The sequence below is a fragment of the Cavia porcellus genome, unplaced genomic scaffold (assembly GCF_034190915.1).
Source record: "Cavia porcellus strain 051 isolate PalLab524CR breed Dunkin Hartley unplaced genomic scaffold, mCavPor4.1 scaffold_10, whole genome shotgun sequence".
NCBI lineage: Eukaryota > Metazoa > Chordata > Mammalia > Rodentia > Caviidae > Cavia > Cavia porcellus.
This window is the reverse complement of record NW_026947493.1, coordinates 34,068,159-34,086,736: the sequence shown is the minus strand read 5'-3', so window position 1 is coordinate 34,086,736 and position 18,578 is coordinate 34,068,159. Positions and strand designations below refer to the sequence as shown.

At 43.8% G+C, this 18,578-nt stretch overlaps 1 protein-coding gene across 20 annotated transcripts in view; it reads right to left on the bottom strand.

The window, feature by feature from the left end:
* Cacna1d (calcium voltage-gated channel subunit alpha1 D) overlaps positions 1 to 18,578 on the bottom strand; it is a 358,933-nt gene that overhangs the window by 98,275 nt on the left and 242,080 nt on the right. For all 20 annotated transcript variants that reach the window (XR_010050123.1, XR_010050124.1, XM_063257272.1 and 17 more), the window contains exon 9: positions 5,020 to 5,189. Coding sequence is in view for 18 of the 20 variants with exons in the window: in XM_063257272.1 (XP_063113342.1) it covers positions 5,020 to 5,189 (170 nt within the window). In the remaining 2 variants the exon portion in view is untranslated. The remainder of the gene's footprint in view (positions 1 to 5,019; positions 5,190 to 18,578) is intronic.

Here is an 18,578-nt window from a genome sequence, read left to right as displayed (position 1 = left end):
ACCAGCACCCAACCTTGTGCTTGCAAAGAGCGATCTGGTTTCTGCTTATGCTTGGAGTGAACATTGCAGAAAAATGCACCCAGGTAGCCCTGGCACAACACAGGCAGCGGATGACTTTTTACAGTGTGCCCCGGAGCAGGCAGAGGCCAGGGGGAGCTGCACAGAGGCTATGCCCGCAGCCTGCAGAGCCACTGAGGAATGGGAAATGGACAGGTTCTCCTTGTGGGCATAGTCAGAGTGTCAGGTCTTCTCGCTTCCTTGGGTATCAACTCCATTCGGAAGGATTACTGACTGTTTAGCTCCCACACTGAAGCTGCTCTGCTTTTTTTTTTTTTTTTTTTTTTTTTTTTTGGTCAGAATTTTAGAATGGCTTCCTTTAAGAGGATTTTATTATTTTTAATGCTATTTTTTAAAAAGACTAATCACTGACAATGAGATGGGTTTAAAATAGAACTTTAGGCTTCCAGATTTTAATGGCTCTAGAAAAACTCCATTGTTAACTCAGAAGCAGCTGCATATGTCTAAAAAATCGTTGTGAGATTTGGCAGGGTTTCTTAAGAAACTTGAAGCTCAGCAAAAATGTTAAATAAATTATCCTTGAAAAATTCCCCAAATGCTGAAGAAATAACTTCCAAGAGAATTGTGTCCATTCAATTAATCGTGCAACATTAGCCTTCGAACAGCAAATTTATGGATCTGGTGTTTTAAGTAGTCCATGAATGCACAAAGAGATGCTTCCTGGAACCATGGTCACCCAACCGTCTCCCCTCTCCCCTCTCCCGTCTCTCTTCTCTTTTCTTCTCTTCTCTCCCCTCCCCTCCCCTCCCCTCCCCTCCCCTCCCCTCCCCTCCCCTCCCCTCCCCTCCCCTCCTCTCCTCTCTTCTCTTCTCTTCTCTTCTCTTCTCTTCTCTTCTCTTCTCTTCTCTTCTCTTCTCTTTTCTCTTCTCAAGTGAGTGCTTGGACTAGTGGAATATTCAGCAAACACAGCATTCTACTTCTCAGGAGTTCCCGATGTGAGTTACACACAAGAACCCCAGAGAGCTTCAGAGAGCCAACCCTGGCTCTCATCCCAGAATGAGCCAGTCTCCAAGGGTGGAGTGCAGCATCGAGGGGCTCAAGCTCCCCAGGTGACTGCAATGTGCAGCTAGAACTGCGTGCCACAGATGCTGCAAGTGGCATTTAGGTCACAGACAGATAATGTGAGAGTCTCTCCAAGTACTTGATTCGATACCTGTTCTGACGGTCAGCAATGAAGAACTAAAAAATGGACTCTGAGAACTATGAAGCTGCACCACCTTATCTCAGAGGTGACCTATCCAGCAGCTTTACTTTTCATCCACACTGCAGAACCTCACAATTTCAACCAGGGGAGTCCTCACCCTGCAGACTGAAAAGGGAGTCAGCTCCCTGAGGCTGGTTCTGAGGCCCAGTAGGAACCTCAGAAATCTCTGTGTAGGCCCAGTTTTACTGCAGTCTGATGACAACAGCAGCCACAAATGCTACTATAGCTATGGCATCTCCTAATGGTTATCAAACATCTGACCTTTCACTGGTTGCATGGATGGATACCTTTATTACCTGCTTATAGAATAAGGAAGTAGGGCTCTGAGATACTGGATTATTTGTTAACACAAAAGACCAAATTCCAAAGAAAGGATACCAAAACACCCTGCAGCCAATTCAAAGCCTTTGCTGCTTCTGAGCTCATGGACATCTGCAATTAGGAAAGACTTCCTTACCCCCACCCCTGGCTAGGTGAAGGCTCAGTCACTAGCAAGGGCTTCTCACACTGTCACTTAATTCCTCAGTGCCCAAAAGGAAACTGCTTGCCATACACCCAAGACCTACCTGAAAATGGCAATTAGTCAGATTAACATGCCAACCCAGTGTGGATGAAATCAGGAGGACCAGCATGCACTGTCCCCTTCCCTAGACACACAGGTGTAGGGCTGGAGCGTGAGCATTTGTGGTGGATCTCACACACCCAGGGAAGACACCGACACCATAACAAGGACACTGGCAACACCCTCATTTCTGCAGCCTGCTAATCAGACACAGAGGTATAGGCCCAGGCCAGCCATGTGCAGGCAAGGAGGACCCGGATGAAACTCTCTCCTCTGGCTGGGGTTTTCTAGCTGACAGGAATAAAAGAGCTGGCCACTGACAGAGGCCCAGGAAGCCCCCAACAGTGCTGATGTCTCAAGAAGTCTGGGATGCTAAGGCTTATCTTCAGTGAGGCTCCTCCTCTCTACATCAAGAGATTTGGAGCCCTCTTCTTAAATATGTTAAATGTCAACATGGCTCTCATAGCCTAGGATTTATGTCTTTATTGAAACCCTAATCACTGCAGCTCTTACAATCTGATGACTCCAGAAATCTCATGAGTCTCACTCCCCAGGAAATCCTAGCACTTGGCAGAAAGAGCTCTCTAGAGAAAAAGGGTGCACCAAAGAAGGGTTCGCTATTCTGGATCCAACATTAGGCTAGTTAATCATTCTGAGTCACACATAACTGTGCATAGCAGAAACTATCATGCTTCAAAGAGACACTGCAGCTTTATGGGAGTTCCAGTTACAGAGCTAATTCTGGAGGTTTATAGCTTTAAGGGGCTTTGTTTCTTTCACTGATGGTATTACAAACAACACATACAGGAGCTTTGAGCATCTGTCACTTTCTGCTCCTTCTCCTTGCCATTGTCTCAGCTTGAAGCCACCCCATCCTACTTCTGTAGTTAGTGGGTGCTCTTTCCCCAGAGCTCTGTGAGAGAGCTGCCTCTTCCATCAGGTCTTCCTTGCATTCCCAACCACCCACTCACCCCCTTAGCCAGCATCACTCTGCCCAACTAGGTTCATACAGCAAAGGTCCTCAGTTATGGTGCCAGCTTCTGCAGACTGAGCCACTCCCTTCTGTGTCTTCCCTCCATGGTAACATCTCTGAAAGGCATAAGCACTGATTTGCTCATCCCAAGGGCAAGTTCTTTCTAGCCAGTGGCAGTACCTAGGAGATGGTGAACATAGATAAAATAGTGAACCTTCAAAACCACCAGAAGACATCTCCTCAAGTCCAGTGAAATCAACTGTCAAGTCATGGAAAACAACCCTATTACAACTGAGATTCTGGATCACCGACAATTTTTTCTAGATAAAGCAATAAAAAGACGCAAGAGGACCTCAACTCAGTTCCCCTGGACACGTCTAAATGAGCAGAGAAAGGTGTTCTGCCAAGAAAAACAGGCTGCACTTTCTCTGGTTTCCATATATGCACTATGTGCGGGACTTGAAAAGGGAAGTGGATGGCTACTGGGCCTCCACAGCTCAGCACCCAGGCTGCCCCTGGCAAATGAAGAAGAGCAAGCTGGTGGGCATCCCCAAGCTGGACCTAGATATCGCCAGCAACAGCGGGTGAAGAAGCACTGAGAAGACCAAGGGTTCAGGCGGGCTTGGTCACTGCAGGAGAACTGCGCTGAGGACAAGCCCACGCTCCTTTCACCTCCAATCACCTAGCAGGCGCATCACCCAACGTGGAACTCAAATGTCCATTTACCAACTCTGATGACACATTCAGCAAACACGGTCAGCTCTAGAAAGCCTCTCACTATCTCCTGGAGGTGGGTTTCTAATCCTCAGGGCCTGACAGCCCTTCTTTCTTTCTAAGCCTGGTAAAATGCAGGGTGGAAAGACAGAGGGCACACAGGCTTTCATCATGGGAACCCAAGACAACATAAAATTCTCCCTCCCCATGACAACAGACTCACAAGAGTCCCAATCTCAGAAACACAAAAGTGGACTCAGTTCCTAGTCCCCTCTTACTATGTGTCCCTTCAGTCTAGGCTTCTATGCACTGCTGCCCGCTAAGAGGTACAAATCTGACTTTCCCACGCTTCACGGGGATGGGAAGCTAACCCTCACCCTCACACCCTCTGGGCTTCTGCCCAAACAAGGGCCCATCCCATTCTCCCTGAGCAGGACCCCTGCTCACCCCATGCCATTCCTGTTAGTCAGGTTTCTCCCAGTGATAACTGTCATACCTCAGACCTATCCACTCTCAAGGTGGAGGTCAAATGCCCCACCCCATGTAAGATCCCTGTCCCAACTCCGGCAGTAAGGCTGCCTCCTTGTGTGCCCTTGGGCTATGACCCGTGGTGCTGCATTTATCTGTGAGCAGGGCTGCCCATCCTAGACAGGGAGCAAACCATAACACCCAAGGGCTCTGCATGCTGGGAGTCAGCATCTGCAAGACAGGCCTGAACTCGGTTTCCTAGTCTTCTCATTGGAAACGTGCCCTTGAAATAGGTTCCTGCTCCTTACTATCAACTATTCCAGATTTAAAACAAGCATTGAGTCAAATGTACCACTGGATTTCAATTCTATCTTTACCTGACACACAAGTGGGGCCAGAAAAGAGAAGATCCGTGGGAAAAACAGACATCATGATTGACAATGCTAATTAGTTCCAGTGGCTGACCAATTACCAGGCCTTGCGTTTTGCAAAAAGTACTAAACACCTAGTGTTAGTGTGGGATTCCAGGCAGTGGGTTACAAAGCGACCATCATTGACTCTTGGGGATCTTAACAACTGCTTACCATGGAGAGGTTTCTTCCCCACCTCTGATGGGCTAAGAACTTAGCTTTGTATGGGTAGAACAGGTGGGAGCCCCCTTAGGTCACATAAAGCCTAGAGAGACCCTGCTCTTCCAGTCCTTGCCCTATAATACTGCTCACTCTAGATGAGGACACTTCCTCTCCAGGAGTGCAGGGTGGATGCATATATTCACTGAATTCCTGAGGTCCGCAATGCAACTGTCTGACCTTTCTTCACTACACAACCCTCTTACTGAATAAGAATTGAAATCCCAAACCTCAGACTTAAACCATGAGTTGACATAATTGCACTTGCTCTCTCTGTGGCAGGGACAGGCAGGGGCCAAGTAGCTGGGAAGAGACCATGCTACCGACAGCCTCAGCAGGGCATCTGCAGTGCCCCTGGTCTGGGTGGTCAGGGGAGGAGGGCAGCACCTACTATTGCGTTTGCCTTCTTCTCCACCCTCCTCCTCGTTCTCAGGATCAATGTCTTCTGCCTGAGTGATCCAATCCAAGTAGCCCTTGAGATCCTCTTCCAGTTGCTGCTTTTCCCGTAGCTTCTGGAAGTCTCCCCGTGCTTTAGCTTTCTCTCTTTCCTTTGAGAACTCCCTGAAGAGAGCAAAGAGAACAAGCACCTGTCAGGACACCACCCTTGGGGGCCTGCATCATGATCTGTCTGCCCTGCTGCACAGTGGCATGCAGCAGGACACACAGTGCTGAGCAGAGCCACATGAGCACAATAATGGAGCCACACACGTGTACAGGACAGAAGACAGTGTCTTCCTAAGCAAGACTGCGGGGCCAGAGTTGCACAGACTATATCAACACACATGCATCGTTTGTTAGGAAATGAGCTGCCTTTGGGATGACAGAAATTCCAAGGAGCCCAAGCCAGAAAAAACATATACTGTCACTGTGGGCCTCTGATACTTGCCACAGGGGCCTCAACCCAGAGATGGCCCTTCTTCTCTAGAGCCTTTTCTGATACCTGGCATCACATTTCAAAGAGAAGGGATCCAAGTGGGCCAAGATGAAGTCGAATACAGCACCTGACTTAGGGATAAGACTTTGGATAAGACTTTGCATTCATACTGTATGTTGACCCCTTTGCTAAAGCCAAGAGCCTGGAAGGGGGAATGGTTCTTGGTCCTCCCTGATGTCCATAATAGGCTCCCCTCTTCACCTCCTGCAGCATCAGGCCAGAATAGACAGGTCTAGCAGACCCATCCCCTCAGCCCAGTTCTCTTCTCCCTGCAGGAACCTGAGTCCAGGTGAAGCACCATTACTTTCCTTAACCCTTGCTTTTTCTCACGCTCTTTCCCCAAATATCTTCCCTGCTGGAGGTGAAGAAGCAGAATAATTTGTTGCCCATTTATGGGAACACCTGCCCTAGAAAGGCTTTGGCAGACATGCAAATGTTCCCAACTGTTCACTGTTTACACTGCCTTCCGCATCTACAACCCTACATCTATGCATATACATAAAAACCTCACATTCATTCAGGCAAGTCTGCAAGTCAGGTGGACAATTACCCTGTTTTTATGTACAAGGAACCATCTGCATTTCCAACCTATACTCCAGTTATAGATTCAGACAGCACAACAAGAAAGCTTTAGGAAAAGCAGGTGAGGTCCCCAGTGTGAACCTTCTGCACAAAGACCCCACCATTCTGACAGCTGTCTTCCCGTCCACTGAGCCTCAAGTTCAGAGCCAGCATATCTCCTTTCCACAGACCTAATGACTGACAAAAGAGGGATGACCTGCTGTCAGCGAGCCAACCCCACCCTCTGTCATTATACTCCTCCCTTAAATGGGAGCCCTCAAGAGGACAGAGCGTACTTGAAACTTAGTGACACCAACACAGGATAAGAAACTGGAATCCATGCCAAGGCACCACCTTCTACTTGCCATGAGAAATGACCCTATTCACGGTTTCTAAATAACCTCACCCCAAAACTGACCACCTCCCACCCCAACCTGCTCCATCTCCACTCACCCCTTTGGGATACGAGGAAGGAGGAAAAGTGATGGTTGTTCTGGGCGGACTCACAGAAAACTGGCATCAGGAGTTTGTGGGGAGACCAGAACTGCAACCTCCTAGCCCACAGGCACACCTTCCACCACCCAGGGGCACACTTTCCTGTCTCAAAAAAAAAAGGGACCTGCTGCCCACGTAAACTACAGCTGGAGAACAGTCTAGGGGTTCTAGACCTTCTAGGCTTCCTGAATACAGGAAACACAAAACTCATCCCTGGGCAAGTGCGCCCAATCACTGTGAACTCTGAAAAAGTCACATTTAATCAAGAATCACATCCCTGAGCAACCTGGCATGTCAGGTGTCTGCAGGCAAACACGTTACATAATCTGTTTTCTTAAACACGTTGTAAAGAACAAACAGGCCTTTTAATTCTATTATTTAATAAAATGTAATTTTAACAAATTTATTAAAATGTTTTAATTTGAGGTTCAGCATGTAAATGTAGATGATTATTACATAAATAGGATATTCTTATTTTGGACTCCTATCTGGTCTGAGTTCTTGAAAAAATGATAAAAGAGTGAAAGAGTTATCCCGTGAAGGGCTTTATAAATCTTACTTTAATATCGTATTTACTTACTTGATTAGATACTTACTTGATTTAGAATTCTAAAAATCTGTCTCTAACAAGCTGCGAAACTGTTGCACATTTTTGGCTATTGGGGCATAGTTAAGCAGGCATAAGTAAAACCCTTCTAGGACTCAAATTTATGAATTAAAGAAACTGCCAACTCCATAAATAAATGGCCCATTTATTTAAAACAATAGTCACCATTACAAAAGCTGTTCATATAGCTTCCCTAAGTTGATTTCCCACAGTTCTTAATGGCATGATACTTAGCAGGCAGATAACACTGATAAGTTTGGACACAACTGAGACTTATACAGCTTAAATCCCTTGTTGACCAAAGGACCGGATGCAGGAAAGGAGGGAGGCAGGGGCCTACGTGGTGGCTAAGGTGCTTCCTTGGTCCTCCTAGGCCACTTGTGCTCTGAGTGTGAAAACCTAGCTCTTAGCTTCCATTTTTCTTTCAGTTGAAAAACAGAAGACCTGCTCTACTGTTTTACATGAATTAAGTAAGACATTTAGCAAGATGTTACCTCAAAAATCACAAAGCACTGTACAAATGGAAAGTTCAAATGTATAATGTTTAATCATTGGATCCAGCAATAAGAAAGGAACGAAAAGATGAGACTGTAAGAACTTTCTCAAATACTGAAGAGAGAAAATGCGGAAGAGCCCTGAATGGGCTCTGAGCTGCTATGATTCCTGTAGACACACAGACAGATGCGTAAGACCCCAGGGCTCTGAGGGACTGAGCCAGCACACCCCCATCAGTGCTGCGACACTGACACTGTCTCCTCAGCTGAGAACAACCCATTCCTACCACAACACACCCTCAGTTTCGGAACATCTCGCTGCAAGTCCCCTGCATCCTGTATTTATCTCAGTGAATGACTAAAAAAAGTTACACTGTTTTGTTGAAGACTTTGTCATCTTCTAGGAAGCCCATCAGTAAGAGATTCTGAAGTCTACTTTGGAAGAAGGTCCTTGTACTGCTGAAAACAATGTATCTGCTGTTGTTAAGTGGAATATTCTGTGATATCTAGGAATTCCATTTGTCAAATATTTTGATCAACTTTGATATTACTTTGATGTTTTTTTGCCTAATCTATTTGTGACAGTAGGGTATCAAGGTCCCCCCTTACAGTTGTGTGTTTATCTGACCATTGTATGTCCAGTAACAGTTGTTTTATGAAGATAGGTATACACGTATTGGTTGCATATTTGCTTATAATTATTTCTTTCTGTTGAATTGTTTCCTTAACCAATTGTAGCGACTTTCACTACAATTTTCTCATCAGTTTTGGCTTGAAGTAGACTTTGTCTGAAATTAAGATAGTGACTCCCACTTTTTTCTGTATTCCTACTGCATGCATTATTATTTTCTATCCTTTGATTTTTTTAATCTTTAAATTTGTTTTGATTAAATGTATTTTTTGCATATTGTATATTACTGGGTTTTGCTTCTTGATCCATTCTGAAAATCTGTGTCTTTTGATTGTGAAATTGAGGCCATTATTGAAAGGTATTAACTTATTCCTCTCATTGCATTATTGTTGATTTCCTCCCCTCACTGTCCTGTTTCACTGCTTACCCTGCCTGTTTGATTTATTGGCATTACTGGTTTTACTGTCTATTTCTAGGATAGCCTTACAGTTATTTTGCAATGCTTGCTTTGTAGTCATGGATTTCTTGACGTATTCCTTGTCATGGAAATACCTTATTTTTCCATCGATTTTGAAAGAAAGTTTTGCAGGGTATATAAGTCTGGGTTGAAGTAGTTACCTTTTAGGATTTGAAACACTTCATTCCAATTTCTCTTGGCCTTTAACACCTGTGTTAAGAAGTCTGTTGTAATTCTAAAGGGTTTAATTTCATTAAGAGATTCATTGCTTTTCTGTAACAGCTTTTAAGATTCTGTCCCTATGTTGGATTTCTGGGATTTTGACTACTGTATGCTGTGCAGAGGTTCTCTTTTGATCATATTTGAGGTTCTACATGGCTTATCTGTATGTTTAACTGTTTTCATACATTTGGAAAGTTTGCTATCATTGTTCTGTCAACTGGTTTATATCAATTGTGCTGTCTTCTGATTTTCACTTATTCCAATTAATCTTAGATTCATCTTCTTTTCATGATCTAGGGGCTACTGGATCCACTTTTGTACCAGGAATCAAACTCAAGACCTTGCACTTGCCAGGCAGGCACTGTAACACTGAGTTGTATCTCTAGTCTGGATCCATTTTTCATGTTCTCTTGTTTTTGAGGTATCTCTGAATAGTAGGTCTCCGACAGTGGCTCTGTTTTCTGGTTCTGACACTCTGTCTTCACATTAGTCACTTCTGCTGCTCATATTTTCAGTACAATTTTTATCTGTTGAATTTGTTTGGAACCTTTTCACGGACTCATTTTTTGTTAAACTGGAAATTCATCTATTGTTTTGTTTAGTTCAGCTAGCTTTTTATTAATGTCTTTGATAACCTCCATAATTGTTGATTACATCCATTATGTTTAGTTATATCTTCTGTCGGTCCACCGAATGCAGAATTATTGATCTGTTTTTAATCCTTTCTGTTATCCTTTGGAATAATCTGGCTGTGTAGCTTCTGCTTTCTTCCCCCTTACTGTCCATGGGTAGGTTGTGGGTGTTGGCAGCATTGGGAGTCATTCTGTTGCCTTGTTTTCTCATGTTTCTATTATGAGGTATGTGGACAATTACCATGGAAAGACTTTGTTATTACTGTGATCTCTTTACTTATGCCTGCTTTTCAGTGATGTATTTTAGACATGGTTAGCTATAATCTTTTGCTCTGCTCTGAGATTTGACCACCTCCATTAAGGGAGGGGAGGATGGAATGTAATTGGCTCACATCCAGTTCTCCAGAAATGGATCGCAGTCTTATTATTTGCTCCTATTCATTCACTTTCCAAGATGGAAACCCATTTCCACCAATCATACCTACTAGGTACCAGACATCTCTGACAACACTAGCTCACTGAATAGTCCGACTCAGTGGCAGTGAACCTACAGCACAGGTGCCACAGCAAGAGGTTTCTTTTTTCTGTTTTTGTTTTTATTTTGTTTGGTACCGGGGATTGAACTCACAATTTCGAGTTTGCCAAACAGGCACTTATGCTGCTGAGCTAAACCCCCAGATCACAGTCTTATTAATACACAAAAATAGTCCAGATGTTGCCATACAGAGGAAACCTATCAATGGCAACAACTGTGCCACTCTGACAACTAGCAATAATATGATCTAACATAAACTAGATGCTGACATACTATAAGAATATGCCACCCTTAATCATCAAAAAGATATCTGTAATTATAGCATAAACACTAAGATGTCAAATACTGACATATCATAAATATCTTCTAAATGTGACAAGAATACCTGCACCAATACAACAGGATTCAACAGTAAAAAGTTAACAATCTAAGGACTAGTAAAGCATTAACTGTTATACTAGCAAAGATGCAGGGGAGTGGGAACAGAAGAATGAAAAGAATTTGAAAAATTAAACAATAAGAGATAAGAAGGGGAGAGAAAAGTGAGAAAAAAGGTCCTACGGAGGAGTAGAAGGATATCTATAGAATTAAAGTTAAAAGCAAGGAACAAATAAGAAAAAGAGAAAAGGAAAAGGGAGAGAAAAAATTTGAATAAAAATAATGAACAGGAAAAATTTTTTAAAAAGAAAAGAGGAAAAAAGCAGTAAGGAAAAGGAAAAAAAGAAAAAAGGGAATTCCCCAAACCCTAAGGAGAAAGGATAAAGAGGGAGGAAGGGAGGGAGAGGGGAGGGAGAGAGGGGAGGGAGAGAAGGAGAGAGAAAAGAATCCAAAAACAAAAAAAAAATTTTTCTCTCCATGTTTTTGAACAAGCGGTTTCTTTCCAGGGCCTGCAGTTTTGGAATCCAGCAAGTCAGAGTTTTCTTCTCCTGTCTTCCTGACCTTTGGGTCTGTGAGGTTTCCTTCTTTTCTAGAGGCCCCTCTTTCTATCAGAGACCGTGCCACTGTCTGAGCCCAGGTGTCTCCTGGCTCAGGCTGGTAGTGGGGAAAACAAACAGATTTTTTATCAGCGCTAGATACAGGCAGCAGAGCAAGGGGTGAAATATTTAATGCCAGCTCTTTCAGACCCCACTGTTTCTGTGCACATCATCACCTTGGCCTGATTTCTTACCATGGAGGGTAGGGCCCCTGTCCTTCCCTGCCTGAGCTTCAATTTCTGAGGAGTTCTCTGTCCAGCCTGTTCCCTGCTCTTGACTGTCTTCACAGCTGTCTTACCCAGTCACTGTGGCAGAGTTCCAGTGAGAACCTGACATAAAGTTGTTTTGGTTGTTCTGACCTCCTCCTGAAATGGCTCCTGACTAAGCCTTCCCTGGGAGACACAGGTGCTGTACTGGATCTCCTTTCTGACTGGTGCCCATCCTGTGGAAGAAGTCACCTCAGAGCAAAACCTGTGTTGCCCTTGCAGTTCACAACAGCCATGGGGTCCTCCAGGAACCTGAACCACTGGCCCAGTCCACTGTTTCTCCTTGGAGCTATGGGCCCTGGGCATTCACCTTGAGTTTGCAGAGACAGCGTCCCTTTCCTGGAAGCTGGGGTGAGCTTCCAGATGGCTTTGTTCTTTTCTCTGTGTTGTGGTCCATTTCTCCAACTTCTCTGTAGCTCCTAAGTTCCCAGTCAGTTCCTTCCTGACTCCCAGTGATCTACTTATTTTTCTCTTCACCAAACTGTTATTTTATAGCTATCAGCGTTTTGTATCTCAGAAAGGATTAATTTCCTGCTGATCATTTCTCTACTGTTTTCCGGTTCAGTGTGAGATTCTTAGAAGATGTTGGTGCATGTGTCAATGTAAGTGTGCATAGATATATGTTAAAATAAATGTGTGTGATCTTGTTCTGTCTGTTGAAAGGATTTAGAGGAAAAAGATCCAGGCAGGTACAAGCATACTGTACCCACATATTTTCCTCTTATCATATTCCTCATCAAAAGAAAACAGGGGTCTTTGGAGAACTGGCTGACTCTAGGGATAGGGCAAGATAGGTGCCAGATGAAGAAAATAAGGAAATGCTCAAAAAACCAAAAACACAGTGATATTCCTCAAGGATAGAGGAGATCTAAGAGCTTTTCCTGCTGGCCAAATCTGAGAAAACTTGAATACCAAAATAACTACAGACAATAATGAATTATACAATATGTCATTAGGACCAGTCTGTACCCCTTATAGACATATATATATATATATATATCAAATGAAAAATCAAATGAGATTAAACATTAATAGTTGGTGAATTAAGCTAAAGGGTACAAAGATTGCTTTCTGTATTATTTTTACAACTCTTCAGGATGTCTGAAATTACTTCCAAATGGAAAAATTTTTATGCACTTAGAAAAGCAACTGTGCTAATCAGTTGTACAGTGGCTGGTGTACAGTCATTTCAGCTTGCCAGCTCAATTATAAGGTGCTTGTAAGAATGGACAATGTTGTTCTTACGTATTTCTTTCCAGGTCTCTGTTTCTTCCATGGTGCCCACTTCTAAAAGGCATGTAAGAAAGTTGTATACAAAAACAAACAACAGGAACAACAACAAAAACACACACACGTCCTACTCTTTAAGAGGTCAGAACGTATCTCTACAGGATAGAAAGCCCATCACTGCTGGAACTATCCAGAAGCATGAAACTGTGTCTAGGCCCAGGCACGCTGCCCACAGCAGCCTCCACTACCAGCCTGCCATTATCCATATAAGCCTCACGTGATAGATTTCTTACCTTTAGGATGTCAGAAAATTTTCCTTTCTACAGAACAATTATTAGTACGTAATCTTGACAGCCCACCAAGACAACTACTGAGTGTCTTCCTAGGGTCAGTCTACACACTCTCATCCACCAAGGCAGCTAGAGCAGAACATGTGGCCAGGCAGTTCCTCCCTGCTCCAGGAGAATACTGTGGACATAGATTTAATCTTGGTGACTTGCTCAAAATGCCCCTGGTTTCTCCCTACAGTGCTCAAGAATCAAGGTCAAGGACTGGGGATTAGCTCAGCAGTGTAAATGCCTGCCTGGTGAGCATGAGATTGTGAGTTCAATACCCACCACCAAAAAGAAAATCAAGGTCAAATGCCTTATGGTCTTTTCCCAGCTGCTCTTCTTCCAGGTTTATTTATCCACCTTATGAATAAACACACTGTTTGTACTCTGGCCACCCATCTCATTTTTTCTACCCTAAACCTCCGTTTACAGAGTTCCACATATCTGAGCAGCCTTCTCCCATCCCCTATGAAGCTCAGCTTACCTTTCAAATCTCTGCTCAAGTCCCACTCTTTGGTGATACATTTCCTGGTTACCATATCCAGCTGGATTCTGCCAGCTTCTGAATCCAAAGAGCACTCTGTCCCCTCCTACAGGTACCTGCCTAACAGAGCCCATCTAGGAGCTTTTGCCCTAGCTCCTGCTGTGAACAGAGACTACTGCCACCCTCACCATTTAGAAACTGAAGCTCTGTAAGTCAGGGACTCAAGCCCACCCAGCTGTTGAATCCCCTCCTAACACAGAAGAGGCAAGGGCAGGGGGCAGAAGCACGGGTAATTAGGATCAGATGTAGGTTGCAATCAGTCTGGGAGAGACCTTAAGCACAAATCTAAGGAACTTAGATTGCTCCCTTGTAAGCAATGGAAAACTACAGAAGTTTGATATGACAGTGTCACTTTAGCTTGCATTCTTATGTGACAGATGTGATGAGATCGAAGGAAGAAGAAAATGGAGGGAGAAAGCATTCAGTAAACACTGGGAATGGGCTGAACTTAACACTAAAAACATGATAAAATTAAGTTTTCATAAAATTGTCAGTTTCCTATCAGTGTGACTTGGAAAGCACCCACAAAACCTGTCGCTGCTAACCCAACTATCTCCATTCTGTGGTCACTGTTATCTCCAATCCTCTAGGTCTGGCTTACCAGTGTTGTCGTCTCAGCTAGTAAGCACCATCTTTCCCAGGTCCAACTGCTGTCCCACTTGCCCTGCAAACATGCCTTGCCTACATGGACAGGACGGGCTCAATGGAGAAGAGAGTCAGTGCTGCTGAGAAGCTGTCTCCCTGGGGCCAGTGGAAGGTGAAAGACACCGTATTTCAGAATAATGTAAGGAAGACATTTCTAATAGCCCAGAGTCCCCTAAATGGGTCATCTTGGGAAAGAACAAATTCTCTGAAGTGGTACATGCAGAAATCTTTGTAGGATGAACTAATGGCTCATAGGGACTCTGTAGCACAGGACAGTCTATACCTTTTTGATCTGTCTTCCTTAGGCCACAGACTGGCCCTCTGCTACTCTGGCCAGCACTCTAATGTACTGCCCTGTGTTGTGTCCAATGGGTGCTGTTGCTCTCTTCAGTCAGACTCCTCTATGGCTCCAAAAGGAGAATGGGATGTCTGCCTGTTGTGAATCAATTCTTTCATCCTTTTTGGTCCTTTCTCTGGGCAGTAGACTGGCATCCTCTTCGACTTGGCAGACAGGAAGTCTGGTGGCATCAGCACTTAGGAATCCAAGGGCTGAGCAACTTCAGAAGAAATGGCTGTAAGGGACTCTTGGCTCTAGGGTAACTGTATACCCACAGTCCCACCCACACAGCTCCCTATAACACCTTTTAGATGGGAAAGATGAATACAATAGAATAAGCCAAGCCTCTCAAACCAGAGCAGCCTGCTTTACCTACCATGGCTACAACCACCTGGGTCCCATTCAATAAGCAGCAGCAGCTTCAGCATAATCAAAGCCTGCACAGCAGGGGAAGGTGACACAGCTTCTGCAGGAGATCCCAAGTCTATGCCATGTGCCCTCTAATAACAGAAACAAACGCCCCTTTGTTTGGATTTTTATTTAGCCTTTAAAATGTGTTTATATTCCCTGTCTCACAGGGTGCTCACATCCTCACTGCAGACGTGCAGGAAGGTTCTCCTGTCCACATCATCACAGCTGGAGTCGAGGGTCAGCAAGGTAATTTTACTGGCCTCTCATCATACATCAAATACAACAGAGCTACCAACCAGCCTCCAAATGCAGTGTCTCCTCATTGGCCTGCTGCCCTCATGGCCTCCTGGCCTAGGAAAAGGGGATGAGCAAGTAGACACTCACTGGTCAGGGTCAGGGAGTGACAGACAGGGTTCAAAGCACCCCTCACTTGCCACAAATTTCTTCCAGGGCCCCAACTCAGGAACAGAAAGGCAACAGCTTCCTCTCTGCTCATCTCCCTACTGCCGTCTCTCACTACTGTTCAGGATGCAAAATTCCACCCAGGAGCCCCCAATGCCTAAACTTAAATCCCATGCTCTGCTGAGAGCACCCCAAACCTTCCTATAATCCAGGATGCACAGGCCTTGACATCCTGAACTCCAGAACCTTGTTCAGCCAGCAGTACTGGAGAAGAAACACTCAGACTGCAGCAGCACTGCACACAAATGGAAATACTGATCAAAGGTGACTGCCACAAATGCAAAAGGAAGACATAGTTTGCTCTGGAAAGTTTTATTCTCAAATGTCTCCTAAAATAAATAGGCCACTGGAAACCATCTTGATTTAGATACTAGGTTCATTCTTTTTTTTGCAATGCTATTTGTTTTCATTGGACTCAGATAAATAAAATTTAAACAAACTAAATACTTGGAGATCTACATACACATTCACAAACCATCCCAGGATCAAGGCCAACAATATTACTAGGACTCAGATTTCTAGTAAAACAGAGGATTCAGAAATTCACCAAAAAACAAAGTAAAAATTTATATAAAGGCAAAGAGAAAGGGGAAGTTGAAGTAATCCACTGATTTTAATCAGTGGAAGTCAGCCCTCCTTAGACCTAAATTACTTCCCCTAAAGAAGATGAAAGCGAATGAAAGAGTAACATGGTTCAAAGAATATTATTACAATCTAAGTTGTCAGAATCTAAGTTTCTGTTCAGTGAAATTAGATATTTCATAGAGAATCAGCAGGAATGATTGTTGTTTTATAGTAAGAAGAAGTTTTTAATCAGTGGCACCGGGTTAGTTCAAAGTTCATCAAACCACTTCTTGGTTCCAGTTTTCTGTCAACCATGAAAACCCAGTAATTGCTAAAGGATGTTCTCTCCACAGGAGGCACACAGGGCAGGCTGAGGTTGAGGCTTTGGGTCTGCAGTACTTGATCCATAAGAACTCTGCAGATAACGGCTGTGAAGGAGTAGAAAGCTAATGTGTAACAGCATTCTCCAGTCTTTGAAAGGACGTGCTAGCCATGAGGGGAAACTAGGGAGCCTAAGAGAAGCACTGGCACGAGAGAAAATGGGAGGCTTGTCCACACGTGAAACAGATGGAGGAAAAGGTTTAACAGTCACATCTGTAACCATCAAACCACACCATGACTACTATTTGTGGACTCATTACGCAAATAAATCCCATGGTAGGTTGTCAAGGGATTCAGTGCCCATTGATTCTTCACTGCTTGCTGGAGTTTGGGTACAGTCTGAGATTTTCTCCAAGTGATCCTCCCTTGTTCACACTCTTCATGCTTTCGTTGACACAGAAGTCTGTGGAGATGCTTTAAACGGAAAACAATTCCCATCTTTTGGGAAGATGAACCTTTTTCAAAGTTGATGTTTCCTGGCTTTTAATGACTAGGCTGTGTCATCGGCCAAGAAGAGAAGCCAGCATTTAGCAGCTGAGTCACCTACACAGAAGTGCTAGAAGTGCTCCAGCAGTGCTGGGCCGGGGTGGTGTGCTGGAGACGATGAAGGGGTGCTCCAGGGCACCCACTGTCAAGACTTGTGTCTGGCTCCCTGGCCTCCTTTTTGACCTCTTCCTACTTGAGCTGACTCCAGGCATCCTAAAATCACTCATTTCCAAAGGTACGGTGCTCTCCTTGGGTCCTAGACCACTGCCCCCCACCTATACCTTAAATGCTCTTTCAGACACCATGCTGGTGGGCTGGCGCAGGATGTGACTATGTCTCTGCAATCCTTAGAGACCCAGAACCCTAGCCCTACATTTGCTGGTTTATTTCACAGCCCTCCAATCAGTAATTTAATATTTTCTTTCACACACTAGACTGTAACTCTACGAAATAGAGGCTCTATCTGTCTTACCTTTGTATACTGGTTTTTTACCGAAAACCCTGAAGACTATTAGTTGTTCAATAAGCACTGGTCAAATATTTTTATAAGTATAGATTTTACATTAATGATGAGACACAGATATTTGACTTCTGAATTCTATGTATTTGGCCACCGGAAGCCACATAACTGTCCATTACCTGGAGCTGTACCCCACAGTACCATTAAAAGTTTAAAAAGCAGGAGTTTGGTACGAGTCTAATATATGAAAACCACCAAAACAAAAACATCACAATTATGTACTGTGAACACACACTAATGAAAGAAAAAATAAAAATACAGATATAGAAATAAAATATTTCAGGCATCTTAGGATGAAATATGCTTCTTTTTACAATAACTCCTTGTTAGAAGGCAAAAGAGCTTCTCTTCTTCAAGGTTTTGTTCCAATGGTTACCAAAAATATTTCAATTTTTTTATCAAAAAAAAATCTCAGTAATAAGAATCTATACATGTTGCATGCTGAGTCTTACCTCAACTTAAAAAAAATGTTTTAAATTGGATGTTGTGGTACATGCCTGTAATTTGAGCTACTCAGGAAACTAAGGCAGATAAATTGCAAGTTCAAAGCCAGCCTGGGCAATTCAGAGAAACCCTGTGCCAAAATAAAAATTAAAAAGGGCTTGGGTGTAGGTCTGTGCTCTCTGGGTTCAGTCCCCAGTACTAAAAAAGAAAAAAGAAAAACATGTTTTAATAGGTATTCTTCAAAAATACAGTTTGTCTGAAATCACTTTCTCTCAATGAAATATATTACTCAATCATATAAGCCAAATAAGTATCACCATGTATTTTCAGGACAAGCTTCAAATACTACTACTTAAGAAACAGACCTCCCTAGACTTGTAGGAGTCTAGTGTCTGCAGAAGAATGAAGTGAACGTGTACTTGACCTCCGATTGAGGGTGATTAGGATCATTAAAAGTAAACATATGTGAAGGCACCGGAAGCCCAGGGCAAGGCCTACCTACACACCAGTACAGTGCACTGCGCATGGGCTGAGTGACACCAGGGGTGCTATTTGGAGAGTGGCTCAGGTGTTCTAACTTCAGGTTAGCAGTGTGGACCCAACAAGGCAGCTGGAATTCAGTGTGCCAGTTAGGGGGCCCCAAAGCAACTCTGCAGAAAAGTCAAGTCTAAATCCCACCTACTGATCATGCAAAGGACACAGCTCTTGGGGCACTGCACTGAGAGGCAGAGTTCTCCCTTTCATGCGGGTTCCCATGGGTGGGTGCAAAAGATCCTCTCTGAGATC